The sequence below is a fragment of the Xyrauchen texanus genome, chromosome 23 (genome assembly GCF_025860055.1).
Source record: "Xyrauchen texanus isolate HMW12.3.18 chromosome 23, RBS_HiC_50CHRs, whole genome shotgun sequence".
NCBI lineage: Eukaryota > Metazoa > Chordata > Actinopteri > Cypriniformes > Catostomidae > Xyrauchen > Xyrauchen texanus.
In genome coordinates this window covers 19,008,281-19,026,255 of record NC_068298.1, presented here as the reverse complement: position 1 = coordinate 19,026,255, position 17,975 = coordinate 19,008,281, and the positions used below count along the sequence as shown (strand labels likewise).

Genomic DNA, 17,975 nt, shown 5'->3' with positions numbered 1-17,975 from the left:
TAGCTGAATTCATGTGGTCTCATGTCTTTCTGTGTATTAGATGAATGTGTTGAATGTTAAATTAATATGAAAGTGTGGGTATTTTTGTATTGTCTTTGTATAACTGTCAGTGTTTGTTTGTTCACTTTAGTCTTGATGTTTACTTTGTACGTTGTGCACAATTCTCATTATTTCTCCATCTCCTCTACAGGACAAGACAAGTGCTCTTAGCCTCAGCAATGTGGCTGGGGTCTTCTACATTCTGATCGGTGGTCTGGGTCTGGCTATGCTGGTGGCCCTGGTGGAGTTCTGCTACAAGTCCAGAACAGAATCCCACAGAATGAAGGTGTCTGCGCGGGCCACTCAGGCCTTTTACTGCACCGCCTTAGACAGCAGCTACACTGAGCTGCAGAGTTGCGGCCTGTATGGTGCCGACACTTTTAAGATATAAAGCACTCTGCGGTAGGAACCTCGAGAACTGTGGAGAAATATGCCACATCACGCTCGAGTAGCAACCTAACCCGCCCCCCATCTTACCGTCGCCTCAGACTCAAAGCTTCTGCTGCCCACTCTCAACGATCAATATTTGCTAATAATATAATTTCTTTCTCCTCACGTCCTCTTTTTTTTCTATGTCTCTAATTTTAAATGGATAGTTCACACAAAAATGAAATTTCTGTCATTATTTACTCACCCTCATGTCGTTCTAAATCCCTATGCCGGTATTTTTTAGCAAACACCAAAGAGGAATTTGAAAGGATCTTCATGCAACTGTTTTCATACAACATCTTTTCATAGTGACCATATTATTTCAAGCTCCAGGTTTCAAGTCAGTGAAACTCAAGGACTGGATCAAGCTGATTTGTGAACATAGTAAATAGTTGAAACGAACCAGCTCAAAATTGCAATTTTTTATTAATTGGACTGATGCGGTTCTCGGTCCGAATTACTCACTGATCTTAATCTTAAGCTCACTGGAGAAGATAATCAGCCAATTTTAGGCTGTTCCTCACAAAAAAGTTGTTGTATAACTTCAGAAGACTTGGAATATAGTGAGTCATATGGACTGTTTATGTGGTGCTTTTATACCCTTTTAGGACATGAATTACAGATTTGGTCATTATCACTTGTTAATATTTTGAAAAGTGGAGAATAAAAACAAATATTTTGTGTTCCATAGGAGGGAAAATTTCAATTAACATGAAGGTTGGTAAATAATGACAGAAGTTACATTTTTGGGTGAACTATTCAGCCCTACAAAGGTGATATGCAGTAACTACACCAACATTGAAACTGAGAAATGTGGCTTTAAAGTTTCTTGGTTTTAGTGTTGATTGTGCAATTTTAACACTCTGTTATCTCTGTTTCTGTGCAAAGTTGAGCCAAGTCCGTCTGTGACAGGACAGATCATATTCCCAATTTTGGTCATGACTAATTTCTGACTATATGTGTAGTTACTGTGTTTTGCCTTTGCACAGCAGCATTCCTTTGATAATTATTATATCTTCTTTCTCTCACTCTCTATCTCCTGCTCTTCTGAGACTCTGCTCACTGCCCTGTCCATAGACTAGAGCTGTTTATACACATGGTGTCTCTTTTCATTCATGAAGCAGAGCAAGTGTTCCACAGAGACACTGCAGGTCTCTGTTTTCATTCATGACTCCAAAAATAGTCCATCTAGACTGATGATTATACATCATCAGTCAGCTCATCTGCTTCATATAATAAGACCAGTGTCAGCTCTTACCTAATGCACTTTTGCAAATGCGTTTTTAATTAAAAGTACCTATCAGGTCATAATATATCTTATTCCTATAACAAGTAATGTACAAATGCAGACCAAACTGACAAATCAAAGAAACACTGTTGCAAAACGACACCCCCAAGAGACCCCCAATGAACATCACCCGGTGTATATACAGATACCTCAGAGTGATTTTGTGATCAGTATCTTTATGACAGGCAATTACCCAAGCAGGCTTTGTAATAAGTTTAGCAGGGTATTACACACACATGTAATAGAATAATAGCACATCTTTTATTGTTAATTCAATTGACTGGAGTCACATTTCACAGCTGTCCATTTTTCATATTAGGTGAGCAGGGCTCTGAGCCATTACGGGCAAACTAACTAGTCTGCATCAGGCGTGTATGCATCCCCCAACGCATTGAAGTGTTGTGCAATGAAATCATTCCTAGATTGGAAAAATGCAATATAAAGGGACGCATCATTAGCCCTGGTTTCAAGCCCACAGGCTGTGACTACAATAGTGAGGCGCTCTTCACAATAGCAGCAATAAACCAATGACATTTCTCTCTGGAGTTCTACACCGCTGTAGCAAATTAAGCTTGTGTTAAACGCCTTTGAAAGCTGTTTATTGTCCACACACGTCAGAGATGCTTTACAGTGTCAGCTTGGTTTTGAAGGCATGAATATGGTGGTCCGGGGGGGATACAGCAAAGCAGCATTAGCGAAGCAATTAAAAGTTGTCAACACAACATATTATTAGCCCACAACTCAGCAGCTTAAATGGAAAACATACTTGTTCAGAAAACAAGTAATTTATAACCGAAGTGCTCCATAACGTTCATATGGAACTGACTAATGTGGTGTTAAGTTGTGATCTAATACTGTTGTGATGTGGGTTAATTACTATATAAATAGTAATATGCTTAGTAATGGATTGATTCCAGAAATATACAGGTTTGTGCACCATTCAGAATTCATTTGAGAATGCTGTTCGGTTCCAATTCAGTTGCTGGATTTGAACTCTATTTGAATTGAGGTTGCAAATAAGATGAACATGTTTCATTTAAGGCAGTTTAATCAGATAGAATAGAATTCAGAGGCTCTTTTCTTGCCTCATTTGTTGTGTTAGAGTCAGACTAATGAAATTTGTCTTGATGAATTTCTTCAAATTACAATTCACCAAATACCTCTTCCTGCATTTCCATTTCAAATTCCAATTGAACCCCCCTGAGTGGTGAGACCACTTCAATTTAAATTCCAGCTCAGGTCTTGAAAGGGAGCCAATTCTAAAATAAAATATTTTCTCAAACCTGGATTGCTGGAATTGTTTTAAGTATTTGCTAATGGTGTTCAATAAGTTCATTGATATAGCTACTGCAACAAGTAACCTCAGAAATGTTTGTTTAACTAATTATCCAGCCATCACATGACAAAACATTTATGTGCATACTCCATTAGGCAGATGCTTAAATCATCTTTACTGTCTTTTTACAAAAAAAAAAATGGCCATCTTTCAAACTGTCCTGTGCTTATTTTCATATTTTGGCTAACACTGTTGTGTCTCCATCCCAGCAATCCATCAACGACGCCATGCGCTGCTCCACCCTTACCAGGATGAGCAGGAACGGTAGCGGTGGGGAGAACGGGCGGATCGTCACACATGACTTCCCAAAAGCTGTGCAGACGCTGCCGTGCATGAGCCACTCGGCAAGCATGGGCCTAGGAGCCTCTGGCATGTGACCAGCCTGATGGAGCACCACGCGTCACATGTAACGCACGGACCTCCCGTTCACCTGCCGTCTGCCCTTGTGTCTGTCTGCCCTCAACAGACATGCTGTACTGCCAAAATGCACTCTTTAAGACTCTGCTCAGTGAACAGCCACCAATAAAACTCTTTTCTATTGAAAAACACGAAGAAAACAAAACATTTTTAAAAAAGTGCTGCAATAACAAGCCTGTGGGACTTTTTTGGTAAAACAAGTGTTCGTTTATGTCATGAATAAAAATAAAAAAAAACAGACAAGTCTTGTGTCTGGATTGACACTTGCGCTGTGCCAATATTATAAACCTGTTTACTTCTGTCTGAGTGTGCAATATTTTTGTTAATATCAGTGTTCAGTGGTGTTGTCTTTTAATTGACTTTCTTTACAAAGATTAGGTCACAGAGATGTTTTTGCACAGATATGTTCTCAGTAATGAGAGTTCTGTTTCCTTTCTTGCTAGAAAAGAAAGTAATAGAGTTTGCTAATGGGAAATCTCATATTAATTTATGTGGATCCAGTACCCCGCACTGAAAGACAACATTGCTCCTTTCGCTCCACCCTTAACGTCTGTCACTCTGCATATTGAAAATGTCAAGCAACATATCAGCTCATCCAACAACTTGTCGATAATGTAAATAATCCAATGTAAATCTTAATATGAGCAAGAGGTAAATTGTATTTGTTGTTGATCAGTAGAGCATAGATGAACTGGACTTGATTATCTTGCTCTGTGATTTCCCACCTCAAGGACATTGCATAGCTGCTATGCCGCGTATCAGGCGCCATACCTCATCTGAGATTGGAGACACAGAGTGAGCCACCACTTGCTTGATTGCCACTTCATTGGAAGCTCTCGCAGGAAGGATGTATAAAATTGAACCTCTGTTAAAATGTTTTAGGCACCCGATGTTATATATACTTTAATAATTTTCCCTGGTACACATCAATGAATATCACTGAAGTGAAGCCATTGAGAGTAAAGTTTTAGCAGATATTCTTAAATGGTGTTTCTACAACATTGAAATGGTCCCTTTCACTTTTTTATAATTTGTTTACATGGCTTATGACTAGGCCTGCACAGAATCTCGGCAGATTTCTGCAAAATTTGAATGGCTGTAACTCGTTTGTACACATTACCTGCCCCTTTTGTGTGTTTATTAAAAGACCACATGAAATGGCTCCCAATGTTGCTCCCAAAAGCTCAAATCTCAGATTGCTACTCAAACAGTGACATTTCTTGTTGAAAATTATTAACTCAAACTCAAAATGCACAAAAATAGGCAAAATATCTTATAATGAATACTGAAATAAATGTGTTCATTTAGATTGCAAATATCTGCACTTGTGCTCGACAGCAGCACTTTTACATTTCATACACTGTCAATCATTAATATTTCTGTTATTGGCTGTTTATTGAAAATTCATGCCCTTTTAAGAGCTTGACCAATCATCATATTAAGAAGCCGGGCTTCCAGGCAGGACAAAAATATTTTGATTGAAAGCCCGATGTCCAATAAGCAACTAGATGCCGATACAATGCAAACACCAGTCATAAAGCTCCTGTAGACCCCCAGAGAAGCAGTCTTGAGTCTTCGGAACACAAAATAACATGTTTAGAGACTTTCATCTAGTCAGCATAGTTTTTTTTTGTATCTGTCATAGACACCAGTGAAATACTGGTGAAACATGAATAGGCCGTTCTGCCCTGTATACTGTACACACTGTGCGATATAGTTCCTCATGAGATGATGTTAGTGGAGATGTCATTGATGGGGCCGAGTTGACCTTTCAGAGCTCCAGGCTTTATCACTGCAGGCTTTCAGAACATAGCTTCCAGTTCCTCTACATAAACAGCTCTGTTTATTCTGTTTTTCCCTTCACACTGTCATTGTTCTGCAAAGTAGGACACACTGTGTGGCTATCATAAAACGTATATTTCTCTGGCGTTTTCTTTCCAGACCACTGCGGTCCTTTATGGACTCGTGAGAGCAGTATTTTATAAGCAGTAAAACATTTGTAAAGTTCAAGTGATACATTTAACATTTATACCGCTGTGAGATTTTGAAGAGCTGATTGAACTAGTGTTTTACACATGTAGTTGCTGAGGCAATGGTACATGGATATTCATACTAAGGATGTTGATTTTGATTAGTTAAAAGAGAAAAATCTGGTTCTTTGTCTTTATGCTATAACAACATTAAACAATACTTATTTTGGCTTTTTTGATGCAAAATGTATTCTACGTACTCTTCGATCTCTTGACCATTCCACAGTCTTGATTGTTTTATTGGGGCAATTTATTATTTTTTTGATCTGTTGATCACAAAAGAGAGATGTGGTTGAATAAAATTTATTGGGAAATACATTCAGTCAATAATGAATAAAACAAAATAAAATAAAATAAAACTTTTGTAACCAGTAATCAAGAGCAGGGTCATTGTTTTTCAAAAGTTCAGCCATAAATATTTTTGAGAAATACTTGTGCTTTTATATATATATATATATATATATATATATATATATATATATATATATATATATATATGGCAGACAAAAGCACAGGGTGAATGAAAGTTAATTTTACTTTCTTGAAAAGAGGCCATCTCTGAAACATTTATGTTTAATGTATTTACAACATTAGATCTCCAGAGCTTGACTCAGTGTTTAATTACCTACAGGTGCATCCCACACATAATCACTGGTGTTTAACCAGTCACTATGTTGCCTTAAACACATTAATATTAGGGATTATTAATTATTCAATCTGTGTTAAGCTACCCTGAAGGAACAATGGAAGGAGTTATTTATAATGCCCCATGGTTCTAATTATGGATATGTTAACAAAATGTTTACAAAATGCAGAGCCAAGAAACAGGTGCTTGTTGCCATTTTTTGTTTGGTCTTAAGCCATACTTCACATTTAAAGTCTCATGAAACACTGTAGAAATCTAAAAAGATTTAAACATTATCAAACAGATGATAAATCTGGCATAAATTAAATCTTGCACCAGTAACAGATGTATATAATATTATTAATAAATACCCATGTACTATAACTTCAATGATCACCTGTGTTTGATGCTGCAGTTCTTTGAGGGGAAGAAATACTACTACTATACTAAAATAAAATTAAAATAATAAAATACTATACATAATTTGGAATTTGAATGATATTTGAATGTTTGAAAATTTGGGCTCCTGATATTTATTTGTGACAATTTGTCAAGATATTTATTAGATGCAATCAAATTCCTTGCAGGTTAAACAACATCATAGATAGGACTCGATTGTGAATAGAAAATAATAATTTGTTCATAGGAAGCTGCTGTCAGGCAAGGAAATCTGGATTTGTTTCTTATTTCCCCAGTGGTTGATGAAAAAAATGACCTCTTAACTTCCTTAATCCTCACAAAAAAATTACCATTTCCATTGTAAACATTTATATGGTAGTTGTTTTGATGCTGCTGGTGGTGTCCTTGTTTTTTGCAGTTGTTTTCAGCACACCTCCATTTTTACCAAACCTTTTAGATAAGAAAAATTTAACAACACACTTCTGGCTATTTTTATTCTGCATCACCAAAATGTTAATCTGTTTCCATCACTCTGGTGCCATTTTACTTGTTTCCAAGATTCAATTACTTTACTAGGGCCGGGTAATAATATAGACTTTCTGGTTAATCAAAATCTTTTTTGATCTCGATACTGATTCTTAAATCCTAAAATCTATCTTTTTATTCCATTCGCAGCACATTGTGAAAATATAACTCGCATATGCAACAAAATTTCACACTACGGGACTAAAAAATTCTGTGATGAGCCACTGGCTGTTAAACATTCCAAACTGTGCTGACACCACCCAACTAACCCCCACCCACTTCCACATGTATGTGTGTTTCAAAAGTTTAAGTCCACTTTTGAAAATGCTTCTATTTTGCATCTTTCTAATTTAATAGTTTATTTTGCATTACAAATGATATTATAACAGTTTGAGTGAAATGTTTGTGCAAAACCTGCTGATTATGATATCCAGAGTGTGAATGTTCTACCATAGAGCAGAGCCATTGAAAAAGAGAGTTGCAAACACATGGTTCATGTAGCTCTCAATAGTTCCAAACAAATCCGCGCTGTCAACCAGTTTGAATGGTTTTCAGTGGGACAGATAGCAGCACCAACTAGATTTACAGCAATTTTCGGTATATTAACACATAATGTCCATTGGTTACGGGTGTGTTGTATTATTTATATGTCTGCTACTTTATTATTATTATTTACATTTATTTATATTATAGTACCATATAAAACTAGGCAGCAGTATTAAGAAGCAGAGCTAGAAATGGCTACGCTAGCTACCATACTGTAGCCTACTGAGGATTGTTGTTTTACTTTACATTTAAGTCAAGTAATTATTATTTGTATACTGCCTTTCACAACACACATCATTTCAAAGCAGCTTTACAGAAGATCAGGCATTAACAGAAGATAAAACTGTAATATCTATAATTTAATGTTAGACTGTTTAAGTAAATTGGACTTGTTAAACATGTTATTTTATTAATTAGCCCACATTACAATTTACTAAGTTGACGATACTTATATTTATAGTACTCAATGCAATGACAAAGTTAAATCTAATCTAAATATCAATCGCAACTGCTCAATTTAGCCAAGAAAGGAGTTTGGTCAATAGTACAGAATATACAAGGTAACCAATTGCATTCAATAAAAACATTTTATTATACAATATGTCCAGTGAAAGGGTAAAGGTTGTTCCCCCAGACGTGGTCTTCCACTCCTGTTATTTGTAGTGCAAGATCCAGTGATCTAGATCAGATCTAGATCAGTGGTCTTCAACCCTGGTCCTCGAGTACCCCCTGCCCGGCATGTTTTATATGTTTCTCTCTTCCAACACTCCTGATTCAAATGAATGGGTCATTATCAGGCTTCTGCAGAGCTTGATGACAACCAAGTGCTAACTGCATTTAGAATCTAACAATCTTATGATAAACTTTAACTAAAGCTGGCTACATATAATACCACTCTTGACTAAATTGATAAGAGGTACACTAATTCTTGGAATATGGAAAAAAATATCAGTCATTTCATCAACTTACAGCTCAGCGAGCTTGCTTCGGAAACACTGAAAATGAATACGGTTGCACGTTGAACTATACCATGTTTGGAACTATTGGTCGGCACATGACATGCGTTACTTTTACATTATTCGATGGAAGTCTATTGGAGTGTCACAACTCTCTTTTTCAATGGATCTGCTATAGAGCATCTTGTGTAAATGCTTCAAATGGAACAAAGAAAACCTAAAAAAAAATTACAAAATTAGTTAACACAGTAAATGTCACAAATTTACTTACAATTCAGCACCCTTAAAATTATTACCACTTATGCACTCCAAGTTCTCTGAAGCCACTGTGTGTGAAGAACAGAGCAAAATGTAATGTTATTCCCTGAAAATGTTTCCCTCCACAGTAGCTTTAAAATTGTATTTATACTTTCTCAAACATTCAAAAGTTACTCTCCCAAGAAGTGCTACGACAGACTTGATGTCAACAATGTCATTGGCTGTTATTGGCTGTCACGTGTCTTGTGACCATTTGCAAGGTTTAGAATGAGATTTTAGAGTTTCAGAGGCAAAGATTTTCAATGAATCAGAAGACTTGGGATATAGCACATGAGTTGTGTGGACTACCTTTATCATGCTTAGTCATTTTTATTTAAATGACTGCATTTATCTTCCAGATGTGTTTTCATATTGCTGTGCAGTGGTTATGGTTACGGGTGTGGGGGCTCAAAACTATCTACATAACAATAAAATAAATTGCATTGAACCCACTTCCGTGATTTGCATCATTCAAATGTGATACTATATATCTGAAGTTCGCAGAGGTTTGACCGAATCTTGTGAATGTCACAACAAGAGTGACATTTGGTTGTTATCATTTTGATAAAAGTTGCAACAGCAGTGTTTCCCTTATCCCTCCTACACACTACATGACATTCAAAGACATCAGATTGAGGTACCGTTCATATTACACAACTGTCTGTCTTGTCATGGAAGTCATAGAGTTTTCAAATTACATGAGGAATCGGCGACGGGGTGAACATATTACAAAATAATTCACTATTGACGAATCCCCTACAACTCTGCTTGGACTCCAAATTATGCTTCACAACAGAGTACACGTGAGATGTGATAGGACTATTACGCAAGATCACGCATGAGTAGGCGTTCTCGTGCTTGTCTGGGCGGGGTCATGAAAATGGCGGACTGCAAGAAGCTTGTGATACACTTTATTTGTGTGCTGATTTACAACGAAAAGTCCAAAAAGAAGAAGAAAAGACTATGGAGGAGGGAATGTTTGGGGAGACATGGGTAGTAACAATTGTCTGATCTGCAGAGAGACTTGGAGGTAAATAAGAAATGTTGCAATGAATGCAGGTAGCTGCCTGCTGGTGTGTGTGTATATATATATATATTTAAATAATTTGTATTTAAAAGAAAATAAATACATGAATGCAAAGTTATTCTGATACAAGCTCTATCCTCCAACTGAAACTTCCCTTGCTCTCTCATTGGCTGTTGGTCAACACTGCAGTTGTATTCAGTCAAAACATGTTTCACATTGCATGTTGGAATCGCAGACATGTCCAGATATTTAAAATGCTAGATATCTCGCTGACATCGGCGACATGTCGGCGTTTCGCTGAGATTGCATCTTTGATAATTCATTCATCGGTATTATGCGACTGCCCTGAATTGAGTCTTTAACTGAAACTTCAGTCTTTAACTTGCCTCTTTCAAATCACAAACATTTTTATTTTCTCATCGAAGAGACTATAAAAGCATATAGGCGTAACCACTACATAGAATTAAAGAAAAGAGCATTATGCCTCCCAATAGCCTGTGCTGTTTGATTGCTCACACTGTGACTATGGCATTGTAATGTGTTTGATTGTGTGGGCCTGAACAGCATATATAATGAATACAGTGTGGGTGTGTGAGACGGCATGAGAGAATCCATGACACCTGCCACTATATGCCTCAATCCCACACTCTTTCTTTGCTATTCTTTCATACACTCCTCCCAATAAATTGCTTTATTTGCCATCATTCTCTTTCTCGCTTCCTTTCAGCTGCAAAATCGTGTCATAGCCCACTCTGTGACTCATGGCTGCTTTTATCTGTGGGTCTCAGACCATACAGTATCACATCCAGATTTTGAAGAAAACAAACATATGCCATGCCAATGTTTCCTAAGGTGATGTACTGTGAAATATAGAAGCAAAGGATATCTTAAGTGACATGTGGTCCTATACCTAAGCAGCCCAGCTTCCAGAATGATATGAATCATGAAAGGAGGGAGGATATTTGATCTGGCACTGCCATCCCATCATTGTGATTTAGATGGAACAGCTTAGGGCAACACGGTAGATGGATGTATGTGTTTTAAAAAACAAACATACAAGAAACATGACAGTAAGTCATATCCCTTTAGATCAGACAAATCAAAGCCTCTACAATGAAGAGGTAATGTGGACCCACTATAATAGTGCAACCTGAAATCACCATCATTATGGGGTCCCCAGGATGAATAAAGGGAATAAAAAATGTTTTAATTAAATCAAAACATGCAAGAAGGTCCCTAGTCAAATAATAGTAGCGTATACAGTAATGTTTATGGAAATTCTCTCGTAACCAATTTGAACAAATCTTCAAGGATCAAATAAGAATCCAAAAAATGAAATTCTAAAAAAACAAAATTATTAAAAACAAGAATTTCAGTTTATTCGAAAGGATTGGAAAGTTATATTTCATCCAAAAATGACAATTTTGTCATTTGCACCCTCATGTTGTTCTAGAACATGCATATATTTATTTCTATGTAGAGGCAGAATTTTAGAGTTTCTTAAAATTAGTAATCCACTATAAATTACTAATTACATTTCTGATACTGTAATCAGATTAATATACTGATTACTTAATCAAAAATATAATGACATTATTATTTACTTTCAATAACTTGAAACACAAACAGAAGTGCATGTGAACATATTGATTTTTATTTTTATATTATGTATTATTTTAGAAATTTGTGCAACCTGATTGCAAGAATTTTAAATGTAACTCATCTCAAATGTTACATTATTATGTTGTCTAAAAAGTAATTAAATTAGAGTAACTAATTACTTTGTCATTTGATTACACGCAACACTGGTCACCATTCACTTTTATTGTATGGAGACAGAAAAAAGTGAATGGGGACTGAGGTTATTTTGCCAACATCACCTTCACTGATAGAATGTCATAAAATGACTGTGAGTAAATGATGACAACATTTTTATTTTAGTGTGAATTATGCCTTCTACTAAATTGAGGATTTTTTTTTTTTTGATCCCATTAAGATCCTTTTGGTTTGCTGCCAAACATATGATAGAAATTCCAATAGAACATTTTATGACAATGGCTTTTTGTAAGAGGTGGGTGAGTTTGAGTGTATTTGTTTCAGGGCAGAAGAGAGTGGGAGGGATGGAGTGAAACACAGAGAGACTACTTATCTACAGTACACTTGTGAAAAAAGAGAAAGGGGTAGAGAGCAAAGATACATTTATGTACAGTACACATAAGAAAAAAGAGAAAGAGGGGGAGAGAGCAAAGAGAAGTGTAATTTTCTGTTGGCCCCTCTACCACTCTTCTGCGGTCTCTGCGGAGAGTAGAGGCCTGTTAATCACACAGGCTCATCGGCTCAGTGACAGAGATAGATCCTCTGCTTCCACTCTCCTGCACCGCCACGGGCGACGTGTACGAATCACGTTAATGCGCTCATGATTTTAGCTCTGTCCTACAAAGGCACCCTTCACTGTTTCATGCCAGCCATGTTAATGCACAGCCTTTGATCCCATCCAACTCTCCTCTCTGCGAGGGAAATGATTGTATAAACGGCCTACTGAGAATCAAAAGTTAAAGTGAATGCTCACACCTCTCTGAATGGGTGAATCGGACAGGCTTTCCTGGCCAGTGCTCGTGTCGTGTATAGCCTAGATATAGACAGTCACCAGGGGAAAGATAGATGATGAAGTTAAATGAGCTAAATGAGAAGAGATGTATCGCACGTAGAGTGAGACGGGATGACGGATGAATGGATTACGGAGTCACACTGAAGCCTTGCTTGTCAACGATAGGGTTGCCACCCGTCCCGTAAAATACGGGATCGTTTCGTATTTAAAGATAAATGATGCATCCCGGGACGCGATTTCTCCCATATTTAAGCTGGTCAGATGGCGTCACAGTGTAATCATTCCAGATCGCCACTTTAACATAGATATAAGTTGGAAAATTTTTCTTAAGTAACACTTCCCAGTGTGCAGTGAATAATTCACAAAGGGGGTGGCACAATTAAAGTGTATTTATTCTACAAAACAGGAATAAATCGCGTTTAGTTGCAGCTCTCGTGGTTATCACACACCATCACTCACGGGGAAGTCTCGCTCTCAAAACTCACGCGAGACTTAACACGTTTTAAACATTATATTATAAACATGCAAATATTACATTGTAAAACATGTAAATATTCTATTAGTTCAGCATGAACTAATTAACAACATATCTGCTATATTCTCTATAAACAACACCCGTATAAATGACCACGTGAACTCATATTAACACACGTGCAAACTCACTAATCAACGCATAGCATGGTTAATATAAAATATATATATAATTCACACTCCATGCAAACACTTCGGGAATATACACAAACATTAATACACAAGTCTCTTAAACTTTCCACAAGCTTACCTGCAAAACAGGAATAAATCGCGTTTAGTTACAGCTCTCGTGGTTATCACACACCATCACTCACGGGGAAGTCTCGCTCTCAAAACTCACGTGAGACTTAACACGTGAGCTTGGTTCCATAACCAACACCACGCAACATCGCCGCCACCTACTGGTGTGCTAAAAGACTGTAACATTTGTCACTATATTATATTTAACACTACACATTATACATGACATTCTTGGAGTGCAATACTCAGTCATTGCGCTACACTCTCCCCTACTAAATTTAAAATGTTTCCTACATTTAAGATTTGACTATAATTGATAATCAATTACTTTCGCAGCAAACACCTTATAATAGTAGTGATGACTTAAATTTCAAACACTTGAAGTACGCTCTACAATAGGTCAAATTAACCATTGGTTGCATTGTCCATTGTCGCACAATGATATTATATTTCCAGCAACAGTAAACACTTCTCGCTTATACACATTCTTTTGTAATAGACTCCCCATTTCGGCCAGACAATTCTTTAGTCTACTACCCATCTTAGTTTACTGTGTAGAGTAAGTCACCAATGTCTTTAGTTGCCTAAGTTCAGCAGTTGAAAAAGATCAGTTATTTTTCCTTTTCACATCTATCATTGTCCATGAAAACATTTGTTTCCACTCAAGTCCTGATTAAGTGTGGCCAATCAGTTTAGCTGGTAACCAACATTGTCCATGGTCGCCACAGTCTTTGGACAGCAGACTCTCTACTCACATTTAGTCTATCTATCACAACTTCCACCACAGATGGCTGACCCAAAGAGTCATAAGTCAGAGTCTTTGGACGGCGGCGTTCTCTACTTGGATAAGAATGGAAAGGTATAAAATCATCATCCTCACTCTCAACTGATGCTTCCGCTTCCAATACCCCCGACTGTCCCGCAGGCATTCCAAGATACTCTTCCATCCGCTCCTCTGGCCCATCTTCTGCTATCTCCTCCTCTATCCTCTGTGACTCTCGTTCCCAGTGCTGTTGCACATTTGGCGTGAACGGCTCTACATCCGGACTGAGACGAACAGACTTCCGGCACTGCCTCAAGGAAGTAGGAACCTGTAGCACTAGCTCACCATCTTGAACATCCTCGTTCTCTGACATATCACTCTGACCTTCTTCCAAGTGTTTTCTGTCTTTTCTGCTTACTTTTGTCTCTCTCACTGTCTCTGGTTGTGGTGTTGCTTCGGAGTTCTCCAATGGCAAACTATCACAAGGGAGAAGTAGATTCCGATGTAACACTCTCATTTTTCCTCCTCCTTCCGGTACGACTTCATACACCGGACTCTCGTCACTCCTTCTTTTTACAATCATGTACACTCTGTTTTCCCAGTACGATCGGAGCTTACCGGGTCCTCCTCTCTCAGATAGGTTTCGGACCAGCACTCGTCCCCCCGGCTGAAGGTCAATTCCATGAATTCTCCTGTCATACCCCTGCTTACTCCTTGACGTTTCCCTGTTAGCTGTTCTGGAGGCAATCTCATAAGCTTGACGCATCCTCGTTTGCCAGTTCTTCACATACACAGCATAATACTCATTCCCTTCTGCTGGCCATAGGTTGAAGAGCAGATCAATTGGCAGAAGTGGGGAACGACCATAAAGCAAATAGAAAGGGGAAAAACCGGTGACCTCACAGTGAGTACAGTTATAAGCGTGAACCATCTTCTCCAGTGACTTTCTCCATTAAGTTTTATCCACATCTGTAAGGGTGCGTAGCATAGACTGTAATGTCCTGTTGAAGCGCTCTACCTGTCCATTTCCTTGTGGATGATAACAGGTAGTATGAGACGCTCGCACATCACAACACTTCTGCAGTTGGTACATCAACTGGTTCTCGAATTCCTTACCCATATCATGGTGAATCTTTTCTGGGAATACGAAACGTAAAACAAAATCATTAAAGATCTTGTCCACCACCGTCTTGGCTGATTTGTTTTTAGTGGCATAAGCTTGTGCAAAACGAGTATAATGATCTATGACAACCAGAATGTACTCGTACCCTCCCTTACAGGTTTCCAGATGTAAAAAGTCTATAGACACTAGCTCAAACGGTCGTGTAGTGACGATTGAGACAAGAGGAGCTCTTGTGGCCTTATGTGGTTTCTTCCGCATTAAACACTCACATACATTGGCAATTAAATGCTCGGTGTCACTATGCATACGAACCCAGTAAAATGCACAAATCAAATGCACTGTCCTCTCTACTCCTAAGTGTCCCATTTCCTTATGAAGCTCATTGAATACAATCTGGTGATATTCTTTTGGCAAAACAAGCTGATCTCTTCCACCGGCTTTTCTGTAAAGTATGCCATGCTCATTGATGTACAATTTTTGCCACTGTCTCAGAAGCATTTTCACATCTGTCGGCTCTGTTTTGACTACTTGTCTTGATGGTCTCTGATCATTAACTTTATACTGCAGAACTCGACCGATTACAGGATCTTTCCTTTGACTTTCTAAGATCTGCTTCAGAGTGAACGGGTTGTCTGACGTAAACACAGCAGTATCACTCACCATCTGGAGGGTTTGTATTTGAGTTGCAGTAACCCATGCAAGCGGGGTGTCTACCCCCACCAACACTCCCTGAATAGACGCGCTGAAGACTTCTTGACTCATTCTTCCAGTGCACTGATCCATGAATTGATCAATGGCTACTGGCATCCGGGACAGATCATCGGCGTCCGCGTTGCTCTTGCCCGGACGGTACTTTATGGAGAAGTTGAAATCTGCCAGCTGAGCCACCCATCTATGGCCTGTGGAATTGAGCTTGGCGGTAGAGAGAACATAAGTCAAAGGATTATTATCAGTATACACTGTAAAATGTGGAGCATGGTACAGGTAGTCCCTAAAACGTTCACATATCGCCCATTTTAATGCTAAGAATTCTAACTTCCCTGAGTGAAGGTGGTAATTCTTCTCAGGTGCAGTTAGCGTTCTCGAAGCATAACCAATCACCACCAATTTACTGTTCTGCCTCTGGTACAACACGGCACCCAGCCCCTCTTGTGATGCATCACAGTGCAGAATGAACGGTTGGGTGAGATCTGGATAGCCCAATATTGGTGAGGTGGTCAGTTTGTCAATGAGAAAGTTCAATATCTCCTGATGGCTTTGACTCCACTGTATCGGTGTGTTTGATGGAAGACCACCTTTGTGTCATCTGCTGATACATTTTCCTCTTACTCTTTTCTCCACAGATGATGTTTCCTCAGCGGGTGATGACAATAGCTGATACAGGGGTTTCGCCAGTCTGGAAAAATCAGGTATGTATGCACGGTAATAAGAGATAAATCCAAGCAGCTTTCTCAAATCACCTACAGTGGCAGGAACTCGATCTTTTAAGGCCTGCACAGCAGCCACTTCAGCAGGATCCATTGTATATCCATCTCCTGACACCAGGCGTCCAAGGAATCTCACCTTCCTCTGAAAGATCTCACATTTACGAGGGCTGAGCTTTACACCATGCTGCTGATATCTCTGTAAAACAGCTCTGAGGTGACTGACATGGTCTTCAAAACTAGAGCTATGGACAAGATTATCGTCAAGGTAGGGTTGACACACAACATCTCTAAGACCTACCAGACACTCCTCTATACTCCATTGGAATTCGGCTGGTGCTGAACTGAGGACGAATGGTATCCTCACCCACTGATATAATCCCAAGGGAGTTATGAAGGCAGTCAAGGGTCTACTTTTCCCATCCAGGAACCCCTGGTGATAAGCTTTTCCCTGATCCAACACTGAAAACCAGGATCTACCGATTAAAGAGTCCAGCATGTCCTGTATTCTTGGAATTGGATGTCGATCAGGTACTGATTTTTTGTTCAATTCTCTGTAATCACAGCACAATCTCAATGTCCTATCTTTCTTTCTTACACAGACCATCGGTGATGCATAGGGTGACCTGGACTTTTCAATCCACCCACGATTCAGTAAGTCTTGTAAGTACTCTTTCACTTCCTGATGTAACGGTTTTGGAACTGACACGTATGTTTTCTTCACTGGTGAGGTATCGTGAAGTGTAATATGCAGGTTCAATGACGGAATACAGCCGAAGTCATCCTCATCAAAGCTGAAAGCATGACACTCCTCCCTCAACACCCATCTCACTATCTCCTTCTGTGTTCCACTCAGATGATCCAGGGAGACAGAAGGATCCCATTGACTAGGTTTTTGTCTCTGTGAATCACCTTTACTCACATTTTCTTTACTGTTACTGTCGTCAATATTGTCCTGGTCTTTGCTGGCTGTGGACTCGCCCCTGTTTGTTTGTTCTATAGCCACAGATAAAGCAGATTTTATTACTTGAAGATGACCCAGGACTATTCGATGATCTAAGGCCACAGCATAGTTATTGGTGTTAGCAATCGGCACTGGTATAACTGCAAATCTGTCAGCGGGAACAGTAACTACTACTCCTTCAATAGCGACCCTTTCCGGCAGTGAAGGCTCTTTGCTTGGGACTAATAGTAGACTTTGACCTTTAAACTGAGACCCTGTATGGATCTTAACCAATGCAGTTGTGACTTTGTTAGCTGGTAAATGAATTAGTCTCCTTCCCGTCTGCACAATACCTGCTTCACTTCCAGAATCTGTAGACTGGATTAACTTGATTACCAACTTTGCTGTTTTGAATGGCACACAGAAAGC

The 17,975-nt window shown here is 38.7% G+C and overlaps 1 protein-coding gene across 5 annotated transcripts in view; it reads left to right on the top strand.

The window, feature by feature from the left end:
• The window catches only part of LOC127663388 (glutamate receptor 1-like), a 117,847-nt gene extending 111,940 nt beyond the window's left edge, over positions 1-5,907 (top strand). For 3 of the 5 annotated variants that reach the window (XM_052154951.1, XM_052154950.1, XM_052154952.1), the window contains 2 exons: positions 191-325; positions 3,302-5,907. In XM_052154951.1, coding sequence (XP_052010911.1) covers positions 191-325; positions 3,302-3,469 — 303 coding nt within the window. In that variant the 3' untranslated portion in view covers positions 3,470-5,907. Of the gene's footprint in view, positions 1-190; positions 326-3,301 lie in introns of those variants that run through there. The other 2 variants (XR_007972982.1, XR_007972981.1) reach the window with 2 other exon arrangements.
• Positions 5,908-17,975: the final 12,068 nt, after the last annotated feature.